General features: G+C 52.2%; 1 protein-coding gene across 1 annotated transcript; it reads right to left on the reverse strand.

The window, feature by feature from the left end:
• Window positions 1–2,431: 2,431 nt before the first annotated feature.
• mpv17l2 (MPV17 mitochondrial inner membrane protein like 2) lies at window positions 2,432–13,549 on the reverse strand. The gene is made up of 5 exons (XM_055658311.1): window positions 12,013–13,549; window positions 9,511–9,672; window positions 6,215–6,291; window positions 3,760–3,888; window positions 2,432–2,718 (listed from the first exon to the last, which is right to left on the reverse strand). The coding sequence occupies exons 1-5, from the start codon at window positions 12,200–12,202 to the stop codon at window positions 2,638–2,640; spliced, it is 639 nt and encodes a 212-aa protein (XP_055514286.1). The 5' UTR covers window positions 12,203–13,549; the 3' UTR covers window positions 2,432–2,637.

The raw sequence follows: 13,549 nt of genomic DNA on the forward strand, positions 1-13,549 counted from the left end.
ACCCGGGTTCGATCCTGACCACGGGTGCTGTCTGTGCGGAGTTTGCATGTTCTCCCCGTGGGTTTTCTCCGGGTGCTCCGGTTTCCCCCCACACTACAAATAATGTGCAGGTTTGCAGGGTAATTGGCTTCGGTAAGTGTGTAAAAAAGGTGTGTGTAGGATATTAGTGTGCAGGGATCGGCGGGCTAGCACGGAACCGGTGGGCAGAAGGGCCTGTTTCTCCACGGGTACATCAACACTGAACAGTAGGCCCACCTGCTCCATCTGGTGGTGGCTCAAGATGTTGCACCCTCTACTCTGGACCTTCCACACATGCCCTGATAGTCACAGTGATACAGTCATACAGTGGACACAGGCCCTTCGGCCCGACTTGCCCACACCGGCCCACATGTCCCATGTTGCTATTAAGGGAGTGCAGCGTAGGTTCACCAGGTTAATTCCCGGGATGGCGGGACTGTCATATGCTGAGAAAATGGAGCAGCTGGGCTTGTACACTCTGGAGTTTAGAAGGATGAGAGGGAATCTCATTGAAACATATAAGATTGTTAAGGGTTTGGACACGCTATAGGCAGGTAGCGAAGGTAGACAAAAATGCTGGAGAAACTCAGCGGGTGAGGCAGCATCTATGGAGCAAAAAAATTCGGCCCTTCGAGCCAGCACCGCCATTCAATGTGATCATGGCTGATCATCCCCAATCAGTAACCCCGTTCCATCCTTCTCCCCATATCCCCTGACTCCGCTATCATTAAGAGCCCTATCTAGCTCTCTCTTGAAAGCATCCAGAGAACCGGCCTCCACCGCCCTCCGAGGCATTGAATTCCACAGACTCACCACTCTCTCTGAGAAAAAGTGTTTCCTCGCCTCCGTTCTAAATGGCTTACCCCTTATTCTTAAACTGTGTGTGTGGCCCCTGGTTCTGGACTCCCCCAACATCGGGAACATGTTTCCTGCCTCTAGTGTGTCCAAGCCCTTAACAATCTCATATGTTTCAGTGAGATATCCTCTCATCCTTCTAAACTCCAGAGTGTACAAGCCCCAGCTGCTCCATTCTCTCAACATATGACAGTCCCGCCATCCCGGGAATTAACCTGGTGAACCTACGCTGCACTCCCTCAATAGAGATAGATCAGTGGCGGAGAGAATTTGATGGGCCGAATGGCCTAATTCTGCTTCTATCACATGACCTCACAGCGCCACAGACCCGGGTTCGATCCTGACCACAGGGTGCTGTCTGTACGGAGTTTGCACGTTCTCCCCGTGACCTGCGCTGGGTTTGCTCTCGAGATCTTCGGTTTCCTCCCACACTCGAAAGACGTCCAAGATTGTGGGTTAATTGGTTTGGTGTAAATGTGAATTGTCCCTAGCGTGTGTGTAGGATAGTGTTAGTGTGCGGAGGATCGCTGGTCGGCATGGTCCCGATGGGCCGAACGGCCTGTTTGCGCGCTGTGTCTCAACACTAAAAAAAAAATCAGTTTTTGACTCTACATCAGTGCATTTGGCAATAGATGAAACTGCTTCTCTCCACAGTCATGCCAACATTCCCTCTTCAATTAACAGGACTTAACAAAATAAATGACCCGATTATTATACAAACTGGCTTCTGTGTTTCTGAGTAACTAGTTCATTTGAGTATAGGAGCAGAGAGGTTCTACTGCAGTTGTACAGGGTCTTGGTGAGACCACACCTGGAGTATTGCGTACAGTTTTGGTCTCCAAATCTGAGGAAGGACATTATTGCCATAGAGGGAGTGCAGAGACGGTTCACCAGACTGATTCCTGGGATGTCAGGACTGTCTTATGAAGAAAGACTGGATAGACTTGGTTTATACTCTCTAGAATTTAGGAGATTGAGAGGGGATCTTATAGAAACTTACAAAATTCTTAAGGGGTTGGACAGGCTAGATGCAGGAAGATTGTTCCCGATGTTGGGGAAGTCCAGGACAAGGGGTCACAGCTTAAGGATAAGGGGGGGAAATCCTTTAAAATCGAGATGAGGTGAACTTTTTTCACACAGAGAGTGGTGAATCTCTGGAACTCTCTGCCACAGAGGGTAGTTGAGGCCAGTTCATTGGCTATATTTAAGAGGGAGTTAGATGTGGCCCTTGTGGCTAAAGGGGATCAGGGGGTATGGAGAGAAGGCAGGTACGGGATACTGAGTTGGATGATCAGCCATGATCATATTGAATGGCGGTGCAGGCTCGAAGGGCCGAATGGCCTACTCCTGCACCTATTTTCTATGTTTCTATGTTTCTAACCCCCTATGTTTCTATGCTTCTCTCCACAGTCATGCCAACATTCCCTCTTCAATTAACACGACTTAACAAAATAAATGTCCCGATTATTATACAAACTGGCTTCTGTGTTTCTGAGTAACTAGTTCATTTCACAGGAGAGGAGATGTGAGGGGGTTATTAAACGCAATACTCATTAGCGTCATACTTAGAATAATTTAATTTGTCACTAATTCAGAAACGTATAAATTTCTACTAAAAATGATTGCAGCTGGAACATACGGGAATGCATCCTCGAGGGCGGTGGAGGGAGTGTGCTTGGTTTACACGGGCTAACGACTGCCAGGACAGGAGTTTCCAGACACGGAACGCAACCACGGAGGCTCCGAGCCGGTCTCGACGCGAGGCTACTGGTCATCTTCGATGCAGGGGTCAGGCTGCTCCATGCCCGGCCTCTCCTCTGTCTCGCCCGCTTTCTCTGCGTGGACCTGCGGAGGCAGACAGGGAAACAATCGCGTATTTACGGGCGGCACGGCGGTGGAGTTGCCACATTAGAAAAACGTAGAAAAACAGATGCAAGAGTCGGCTATTCAAGCCAGCACTGTGATCACGGCTGATCATCCACAATCAGTACCCCGTTCCTGCTTTCTCCCCATATTCCTTGATTCCGTTAGCCCTAAGAGCTAAATCTAACTCAGTCAATTGGCCTCCACTGCCTTCTGTGGCAGCGAATTCCACAGATTCACAACTCTCTGGGTGAAAAACGTTTATCCTCATCTCAGTCCTAAATGGCTGACCCCTTATTCTTAAACTGTGTGTGACCCCTGGTTCTGGACTTCCCCCAACATGGGGAACATTTTTCCTGCATCTAACCTGTCCAATCCCTTAAGAATTTTATATGTTTCTATAAGATCCCCTCTCATCCGTTAAATTCCAGCAAATATCTAGTGAAGAGTATCAGAGGTTATGGGGAGAATGGGGATAGGAGGGAGAGATAGATCAGCCACGATTGAGTGGCGGAGAGAATTTGATGGGCCGAATGGCCTAATTCTGCTCCTATCACATGACCTCCCAGTGCCAGACACCCGGGTTCGACGCTGACTACGGGTGCTGTCTGTACGGAGTTTGCATGTTCTCCCCGTGACCTGTGTGGGTTTTCACCGGGTGCTCCGGTTTCCTCCCACGTTCTAAAGACGTGCAGGTTTGTAGGTTAATTGGCTTTGGTAAAAATAGTGAAGTGTCCATTGTGTGTGTGTCGGACAGTGTTAGCGTGCGGGGATCGCTGGTCGGCACGGACTCGGTGGGCCGAAGGGCCTGTTTCCGCGCTGTATCTCTAAATAAAATTAACTAGACTACAGGCCCAGAGCTGTCTATTGCCCATCATACATTAGATGGATGGATTAGTCTGCTGTCTGTCCAACCTTCACTGGCTCTGACTCTGGGAGTTTGGGACAGGACAATTCAGAGGGAGCTGTACTCTATTCCTGTCCCTGCCTCCTCTGGCAAGTTGCGGACTGGAGCTCACTCACCTGGTGCTTCAGGTAGGAGAGGAAGGTGTCCCATCCAACCGTGAGAACATTCACGTAGAGGACCCGATACTTTGGAGACAGGAAGTAGAAGTTGACCATCTGTGCGGCCGGCCAAACCATCCAATCCATCTGTAACGCAAGTTGGTGTTAGACCCCCGGCACGGGACCCCCACACATCACGGGACCCCCACACACGCCACGGGACCCCCACACGCCACGGGACCCCCACACACACCACGGGACCCCACACACCACGGGACCCCCACACACGTCACTGGACCCCCACACACGCCACGGGACCCCCACACACGCCACGGGACCCCCACACACGCCACGGGACCCCCACATACGTCACGGGACCCCCCCACACACATCACGGGACCCCCACACGTCACGGGACCCCCACACACACCACGGGACCCCCCACACGTCACGGGACCCCCCACACACGCCACGGGACCCCCACACACGCCACGGGACCCCCCCCACACACGTCACCACGGGACCCCCACACACGTCACCACGGGACCCCCACACACGCCACGGGACCCCCCACACACGCCACGGGACCCCCACACACGCCACGGGACCCCACACACGCCACGGACCCCCCACCACCACACACACACACACGGGACCCCCCCACACACGCCACGGGACCCCCCCCCACACACGCCACGGGACCCCCCCCACACACGCCACGGGACCCCACACGCCACGGGACCCCCACACACCACGGGACCCCCACACCACGGGACCCCCACACACCACGGGACCCCCACACACGCCACGGGACCCCCACACACGCCACGGGACCCCCCACACACACCCCCACACACCACGGGACCCCCACACACACCACGGGACCCCACACACATCACGGGGGACCCCCACACACGCCACGGGACCCCACACACGCCACGGGACCCCCCCACACACGCCACGGGACCCCCCACACACGCCACGGGACCCCCACACACGCCACGGGACCCCCCACACACACGCCACCCCCCCCCACGGGACCCCACGGGACCCCCACACACACCACGGGACCCCACACACCACGGGACCCCCACACCCCCCACACACACACCACGGGACCCCCCCACACACCACGGGACCCCCACACACGTCACGGGACCCCCCCACACACCACGGGACCCCCCCACACGGGCACGGGACCCCCCCACACGTCACGGGACCCCCACACACGCCACGGGACCCCCCACACGCCACGGGACCCCCACACACCACGGGACCCCCCCACACACCACACGGGACCCCCACACGTCACGGGACCCCCACACACGTCACGGGACCCCCACACACGTCACGGGATCCCCACACGCCACGGGACCCCCACACACGCCACGGGACCCCACACGCCACGGGACCCCCACACACCACGGGATCCCCACACACCACGGGACCCCACACACATCACGGGACCCCACACACGCCACGGGACCCCCACACACGCCACGGGAACCCCCACACGTCACGGGACCCCCACATGTCCACGGGATCCCCCACACCACGGGACCCCCCACACACGCACACCCCCCACACACGTCACTGGACCCCCACACATCACGGGACCCCACACACACACCAGGGGGACCCCCCCCCACCCCCAACGACCCCCAAACCGTCCAGTCCATCTGCAGCACAAGTTGGTATTAGACCCCTGTCACAGGACCCCCCACGTGTCATGGGACCCCCCCACACACCACGGGACCCCCCCACGTCACGGCCCCCCCCACACCAGCGACACCCCGCCAGGGGACCACCCCCCCCACAACAAGGGACCCCCAGTATCCCAGCTACACCCAACCACTGCACCCGTGTCAATGACAGACACAAAATGCTGGAGTAACTCAGCGGGACGGGCGGCATCTCTGGAGAAAAGGAATGGGTGACGTTTCGTGTTGAGACCCTTCCTCAGACCGGGAGTCAGTGGAGAATCTATTCCGTTTTAATTTTCTAGAGAATATAAACATTTTTAAAAAGGGGGCAGCGGTAGAGCTGCTGCCTCACAGCGCCAGAGACCCGGGTTCGATCCCGACTACGGGTTCTGTCTGTACGGAGTTTGCACATTCTCCCCGTGACCCGCGTGGGTTTTCTCCGAGATCTTCGGTTTCCTCCCACACTCCAAAGACGCGGGGGTTTTGTAATTTAGTTGTAACATTATCCCTAGTGTGTGCGCAGGTTAGTCAAATGTGATAGGAGAAGAATTAGGCCATTCGGCCCATCAAGTCTACTCCGCCATTCAAACCGTGGCTGATCTAACGCTCCCTGCCAAGTATACGGGGGTGGTGGCTGGTCTGCACGGACTCGGTGGGCTGACAGGCCCTTTTTCCGTGCTGAATCTCGAAAGTCGAAAGCATCGGGAGATCAGGATTGAACCGGGATCTCTGGCGCTGTGGGGCAGCAGCTCTTTGTTCCATGGCCGTACCTTATAAAACTCCCAGAACTTGCTGCGGAATTCCCTCATAGTGTCCATGACACTGTGGCCTTCCAATGTTCCCATCCCTGCAGGAACACACAGAAACATCCGTCACACACACACACAGATCAATATTCCAATAACGCTGGCCGGTTGCATCGTGGCTCGGTTCGGCAACTTGAGCGCCCAGGAGAGGAAAAGGCTACAGAAAGTAGTAAACACTGCCCAGTCCATCATCGGCTCTGACCTTCCTTCCATCGAGGGGATCTATCGCAGTCGCTGCCTCAAAAAGGCTGGCAGCATCATCAAGGACCCTCACACCATCCTGGCCACACACTCATCTCCCTGCTACCTTCAGGTAGAAGGTACAGGAGCCTGAAGACTGCAACGTCCAGGTTCAGGAATAGCTACTTCCCCACAGCCATCAGGCTATTAAACCTGACTCGGACAAACTCTGAATATTAATAGCCCACTGCACTTTATCTGATTATTTACGTGTGTGTGTATATATATATATTCAATGATATATGGACACACTGATCTATTCTGTATTCATGCCGTCTACGTTCTGTTGTGCTGAAACAAAGCAAGAATTTCATTGTCCTATCTGGGACACGTGACAATAAACTCACTTGAATCTTGGATCAAGTCATCCAACCTTCCTCTCCAAGTCCCAACAATCACCGACCACTTCGAGTCTTAGAGTGATACAGCGTGGAACGTGATCTGGGGGTCCTTGTACATCAGTCACTGAAGGTAAGCATGCAGGTACAGCAGGCAGTGAAGAAAGCCAATGGCATGTTGGCCTTCATAACAAGAGTTGAGTACAGGAGCAAAGAGGTCCTTCTGCAGTTGTACAGGGCCCTAGTGAGACCACACCGGGAGTATTGTGTGCAGCTTTGGTCTCCAAAACTGAGCAAGGACATTCTTGCTATTGAGGGAGTGCAGCGTAGGTTCACCAGGTTAATTCCCGGGATGGCGGGACTGTCATATGTTGACAGAATGGAGCGGCTGGGCTTGTATACACTGGAATTTAGAAGGATGAGAGGGGATCTTACCGAAATGTATAAGATTATTAAGGGATTGGACACGCTAGAGGCAGGAAACATGTTCCTGATGTTGGGAGAGTCCAGAACCCGGGGCCACAGTTTAAGAATAAGGGGTAGACCATTTAGAACGGAGATGAGGAAAAACTTTTTGTTGTGAATCTGTAGAATTCTCTGCCTCAGAAGGCAGTGGTGGACAATTCTCTGGATGCTTTCAAGTGAGAGTTAGATGGAGCTCTTAAAGATAGCGGAGTCAGGGGATACGGGGAGAAGGCAGGAACGGGGTACTGATTGTGGATGATCAGCCATGATCATAATGAATGGCGGTGCTGGTTCGAAGGACTGAATGGCCTACTCCTGCACCTGTTGTCTATTGAAACATGCCCACCAGCCCACACCGACCCACATACCCCATCTACATTAGTCCCACCTGCCCGCCTTTTGCCCATATCCCTCCAAACCGTTCCTATCCATGTACTTGGCTAACTGTTCCTTAAACGTTGGGATAGTCCCAGCCTCAACTACCTCCTCCGGCAGCTCGTTCCATACACCCACCACCCTCTGTGTGAAAAAGTTACCCCTCAGATTCCTATTAAATCTTTTCCCCTTCACCTTAAACCTACAAACCCGCACATCTTAGAAACATAGAAATTAGGTGCAGGAGTAGAGGCCATTCGGCCCTTCGAGCCAGAGCCAGCACCGCCATCATGGCTGATCATCCAACTCAGTATCCCGTACCTGCCTTCTCTCCATACCCTCTGATCCCCTTAGCCACAAGGGCCACATCTAACTCCCTCTTAAATATAGCCAATGAACTGGCCTCGACTACCCTCTGCGGCAGAGAGTTCCAGAGACTCACCACTCTCTGTGTGAAAAATCTTCGGGATGTGGGAGGAAGCCGGAGCACCCGGGGGAAAGGCATGCGGCCACAGGGAGAACGTGCAAACTCCACACATGCAGCACCCAAGGTCAGGATTGAACCCGGGTATCTGGCGCTGTGAAACAGCAGCTGTTTCAGTGCCAGATACCCGGGTTCGATCCTGACCTTGAATGCAGCCCTTGTGGAGTTTGTATCGCTGTGCCTACTTGATAGAAGTGTGTCAAATAATGAACGGTATAGACAGGGTAGACAGTCAGAACCCTTTTGCCAGGGTGGAGATGTACATGGAACACTTTGCCAGGCGTGGTGGTGTTGGTGGTGAAGTCAGATACGATAGTGGCTTTCAAGAGGGTTATAGACTGGCAACATGGACCTGCAGGGAATGGAGGGATATATGTAATGAAAAGGAACTGCAGATGCTGGTTTAAACCAAAGAAAGACACAAAATGCTGGAGTAACTCAGCGGGACAGGCAGCATCTCTGGAGAGGAGGAATGGCTGAGGTTTTGGATCCAGACCAGACTGACTCTGAAGAAGGGCTTCGATCTGAAACGCCACCCATTCCTTCTCTCCAGAGATGCTGCCTGTCCCGCTGAGTTACTCCAGCTTTTTGTGTCTATCTTTTGAGTATAGAAGCTGGGATGTAATGTTAAAATTGTACAAGGCATTGGTGAGACCAAATCTGGAGTATGGTGTACAATTTTGGTCGCCCAATTATAGGAAGGATGTCAACAAAATAGAGAGATTACAGAGGAGATTTACTAGAATGTTGCCTGGGTTTCAACAACTAAGTTACAGAGATAGGTTGAATAAGTTAGGTCTTTATTCTCTGGAGCGCAGAAAGGTTAAGGGGGGACTTGATAGAGGTCTTTAAAATGATGAGAGGGATAGACAGAGTTGATGTGGACAAGCTTTTCCCTTTGAGAATAGGGAAGATTCAAACAAGAGGACATGACTTCAGAATTGAGGGACAGAAGTTTAGGGGTAACATGAGGGGGAACTTCTTTACTCAGAGAGTGGTGGCGGTGTGGAATGAGCTTCCAGTGGAAGTGGTGGAGGCAGGTTCGTTGGTATCATTTAAAAATAAATTGGATAGGCATATGGATGAGAAGGGAATGGAGGGTTATGGTATGAGTGCAGGCAGGTGGGACTAAGGGGAAAAAAATTTGTTCGGCACGGACTTGTAGGGCCGAGATGGCCTGTTTCCGTGCTGGAATTGTTATATGGTTATATGGTTCAGTTTAAACCAGCATCTGCAGTTCTTTCCCACAAGTTCACTCCTGACCCTGTCCCCATTTCCTGGGGTGAGGCAGGGGGAATAGAGGGGAGGGGGGGGAGGGGGCAGGACTCTCTGGGACCCCAAGGACAGGCGATACTCACCGGTGAAATAGATTAAGCCGAAGATAGGGGAAGCGATGAGCTGGTCAAGCAGGACTTTCTTCAGCACCAGTGCCATGCCTCTCCCCGGGAACCGGCTGTCCAGCGCCTTGTACCAGAAATGGCCAAAGGGACCAATTAAACATCCTGTGATAAACATGCGCCCTGCGGGAAGAGAAAGGACCATCAGAACCGATAGAAAACATGCCCTCCACGGCCAGAAGCATCACCCATTCCTTCCCTCCAGAGATGCTGCCTGCCTCTGCCCCGCTGAGTTACGCAGGGACAATTTACAGGGGACCGACTCATCGGCAACAAACCCGGCGACCTCTCTCTGGGAGGTGGGAGGAAACCGGAGCAACCGGTGGAAACGGAGAACGTGCAAACTCCACACAGACAGCACCCGAGTTCAGGATCGACCCAAGGTCAGGATCGAACCGGGGTCTCTGGCGCTCTGAGGCAGCAGCTCATAGACACATAGACAATAGGTGCAGGAGTAGGCAATTCGGCCCTTCGAGCCAGCACCGCCATTCAATATGATCACGGCTGATCATCCCCAATCAGTACCCCGTTCCTGCCTTCTCCCCATATCCCCTGACTCCGCTATCTTTAAGAGCCCTATCTAGCTCTCTCTTGAAAGCATCTAGAGAACCGGCCTCCACCGCCCTCTGAGGCAGAGAATTCCACAGACTCACAACTCTCTGTGAGAAAAAGTGTTTCCTCGTCTCCGTTCTAAATGGCTGACCCCTTATTCTTAAACTGTGCCGTGCGTGGAAACAGGCCCTTTGGCCCACCGAGACCACGATAGCCCTGCACGCTAGAACTGTTACGCGCGCACACACACACACACGCATAGACACACACACACACACACACACTCACGCGCACACACACACACACACACACACGCACACACACACACACGGACACACACACACACACACACACGGGACAATTTACAACTTGGGAGTGTGGGAGGAAACCGGAGCACCCGGAGAAAACCCATGCTGGTCACGGGGAGAACGTGCAAACTCCACATAGACAGCACCCGTATTCAGGATCGAAAACCCGGGTCTCTGGCGCTGTGAGGCAGCAACTCGACCGCTGCGCCACCGAGTGATAAACTCAGAGCCTGGGTCAGAGCCAGAGATGTTGAAGGGCTTAATTGAGACGATATCCCTTGATGTCTATGTCTAACTCTCTCTTGAATACTCCAGCATTCTGTGTCCATCCTTGGCTAAAATACACTTGTTACATTTATTTAGCTCTCAGTTTCCGAGCAACAAACACTCATAAACCAATATTTATAACTCTTTATATCCAAACCTCCGGTGACACGACGCAAGCTGCAAAAACTCTGAACCAAAGGGTTTTAAAAAAAGAACTGCAGATGCTGGTTTATACCCAAGACAGGCACAGAGTGCTGGAGTAACTCAATGGCTCAGGCAGCATCTGTGGAGAACATGGAGAGATCACAGTGTTTAAGAAGGAACTGCAGATGCTGGAAAATCGAAGGTAGACAAAAATGCTGGAGGAACTCAGCGGATGCAGCAGCATCTATGGAGCGAAGGAAATAGGCAACGTTTCGGGCCGAAACCCTTCCGGGTTTCGACCCGAAACGTTGCCTATTTCCTTTGGGTTTCGACCTGAAACGTCGCCTATTTCCTTCGCTCCATAGATGCTGCTGAGCCCGCTGAGTTCCTCCAGCATTTTTGTCTACCAATGGACAGATCACACGCCAGTTTTCACTGGGGCGTCGGCATAGAAACATAGAAATTAGGTGCAGGAGTAGGCCATTCGGCCCTTCGAGCCTGCACCGCCATTCAATATGATCATGGCTGATCATCCAACTCAGTGTCCCGTACCTGCCTTCTCTCCATACCCCCTGATCCCCTTAGCCACAAGGGCCACATCTAACTCCCTCTTAAATATAGCCAATGAACTGTGGCCTCAACTACCCTCTGTGGCAGAGTTCCAGAGATTCACCACTCTCTGTGTGAAAAAAATGAGTTCTTCTCCTCTCCATCCTAAAGGATTTCCCCCTTATCCTTAAGCTGTGACCCCTTGTCCTGGACTTCCCTAACATCGGGAACAATCTTCCTGCATCTAGCCTGTCCAACCCCTTAAGAATTTTGTAAGTTTCTATAAGATCCCCTCTCAATCTCCTAAATTCTAGAGAGTATAAACCAAGTCTATCCAGTCTTTCTTCATAAGACATCCCAGGAATCAGTCTGGTGAACCGTCTCTGCACTCCCTCTATGGCAATAATGTCCTTCCTCAGATTTGGATCATATTGAATGGCGGTGCAGGCTCGAAAGGGCCGAATGGCCTACTCCTGCACCTAATTTCTATGTTTCTATGTTACGGGGAGAAGGCAGGAGAATGGGGGGGAGAGATGGATCAGCCATGATTGAATGGTGGAGTAGACTCAATGGGCCGAATGGCCCAATTCTGCTCCTGGAAATGATGAGCATACACGACAAAGTTCAGAAGTCCGTTCCTTACCTGTGCGAGGCCATTCCCGCCGGAGGATACTATCCCGTCGTATTTCCCGGGTCTGCTGGATAATGTCCCCGGTTGCCATCAGACCTCCACAGCTGACAGTGTTGGTGAGCAGCAGATACCTGCTGCTGAACAGGGGCTTCCAGTACCCAATGAGGCGGATAAACAGCTTCCGATTTGGGGGGGAAGACATCCTTGGCACCAAGGGGAGTTTGAGGAGGAGATGGGGGGGAGGGAAGGAGCAAATCTGAAGGCCCAGACGATGAAAACAACCTCACAAGCCCTTACCTCCTGGGCCAATCTTTCAAGCTTATCTCCAAGTGATATCTCACTCACAGCTGACAGAATCCTCCAGCTTCCATTTTGAGCTGCTCAAAGTCACCCTGAATCCTTGCAATTATGACCAGCAAACCCTGGCAACAACTGCTAAACAGCATCAACTACAATCAGATTACAATCTAGCCTTGACAACTTGGGCAGCTGCAAAAGGCTAATCCATACATCTAATATTTAATCTACATTGAGAATTATTGATAATTGAGCAGGCAATTAAAATTCTTTCTGGCTGATAACTTTTTTCCACTTTTAAGGTGTGATCCTATGGAAATCTTGTTGTCGGTTAAATTCTAACAATGGCAATTTAGAATTGCACCTGTGCCCTGTCTAAGGAGTGTCCTTTACCAAAGGTTGTACCTGAACAGCTACAAGTAATATATAAATCAGTCTGAAGAAGGGTCTCGACCCGAAATGCCACCCATTCCTTCTCTCCAGAGATGCTGCCTGTTCCCGCTGAGTTACTCCAGCATTCTGTCTCTAGTATCTTCGATTTAAACCAGCATCTTTCTGCAGTGCTTTCCCCACAATTACAATGAAAGCCTCACACTGAGGGTCTGTCAGAGTCTACACTGAAGCAGGGGCTAAACTCTCAGCCTCAAGGCACCTATTTGTGTTACTTACTTTCTTTCCCTTCCCTCCCTCGCTCCCTCACCTCAGTTCAGTTCACACACCTGCCTGGCCCACCCATCACCTCCCTCCCATCCTCTGCTCCTCTCTGCCTTCCTCACGCCTCTGTATCGCACTGGCTACTTCAGTTTCTAACTTGAGTCTCCCTATCCCAAGTAAATATCCCTCACCTTTAACTAAACCTGTATGTTGGAATTCCTATTTCAGACCCAGGTGCACCCTGAATTCCAGCAGATTGACCTTCTCCCTGCCTCTCCCTCCTGCCCTGGGTCTAAGTCCTTTCGTACCCACTGCTATCCTTCTCACTTCCCCTCTGCCCCTCAATCACCACCTCCAAGCTGCCTCTTATCACCCTGTATATTCCCTGCTTCTCTCTCTCCCTCTCTAATTCCTTTCTTTACTTTTCTTTATTCCTCTGACTTTTTTTTCTTTCTCTCCCTCCTTGCTTCCTCTTTTTCTTTCTTCCTCTCTCTCCTTCCCCTTCTCTATCCCCCTCTCTCTTCTTTGCCCACTACCCTCTCTCTCTTGCTGTCTCTCTTTCCTCCTCTCTCTCTCTCTCTTTCTCCTTCTTCCTTCC

Source organism: Leucoraja erinacea, chromosome 29, assembly GCF_028641065.1.
Source record: "Leucoraja erinacea ecotype New England chromosome 29, Leri_hhj_1, whole genome shotgun sequence".
Lineage (NCBI taxonomy): Eukaryota > Metazoa > Chordata > Chondrichthyes > Rajiformes > Rajidae > Leucoraja > Leucoraja erinaceus.

Excerpts from the sequence above, each read along its gene's own strand:
- mpv17l2 (XM_055658311.1), bottom strand. The coding sequence starts at position 12,202 with ATGTCTTCCCCCCCAAATCGGAAGCTGTTTATCCGCCTCATTGGGTAC. Across the intron at positions 6,292-9,510 it reads CGGCTTAATCTATTTCACCG|GGATGGGAACATTGGAAGGC; the intron begins GTGAGTATCGCC and ends GTGTTCCTGCAG. Across the intron at positions 2,719-3,759 it reads TCTCCTACCTGAAGCACCAG|GTCCACGCAGAGAAAGCGGG; the intron begins GTGAGTGAGCTC and ends CTGCCTCCGCAG.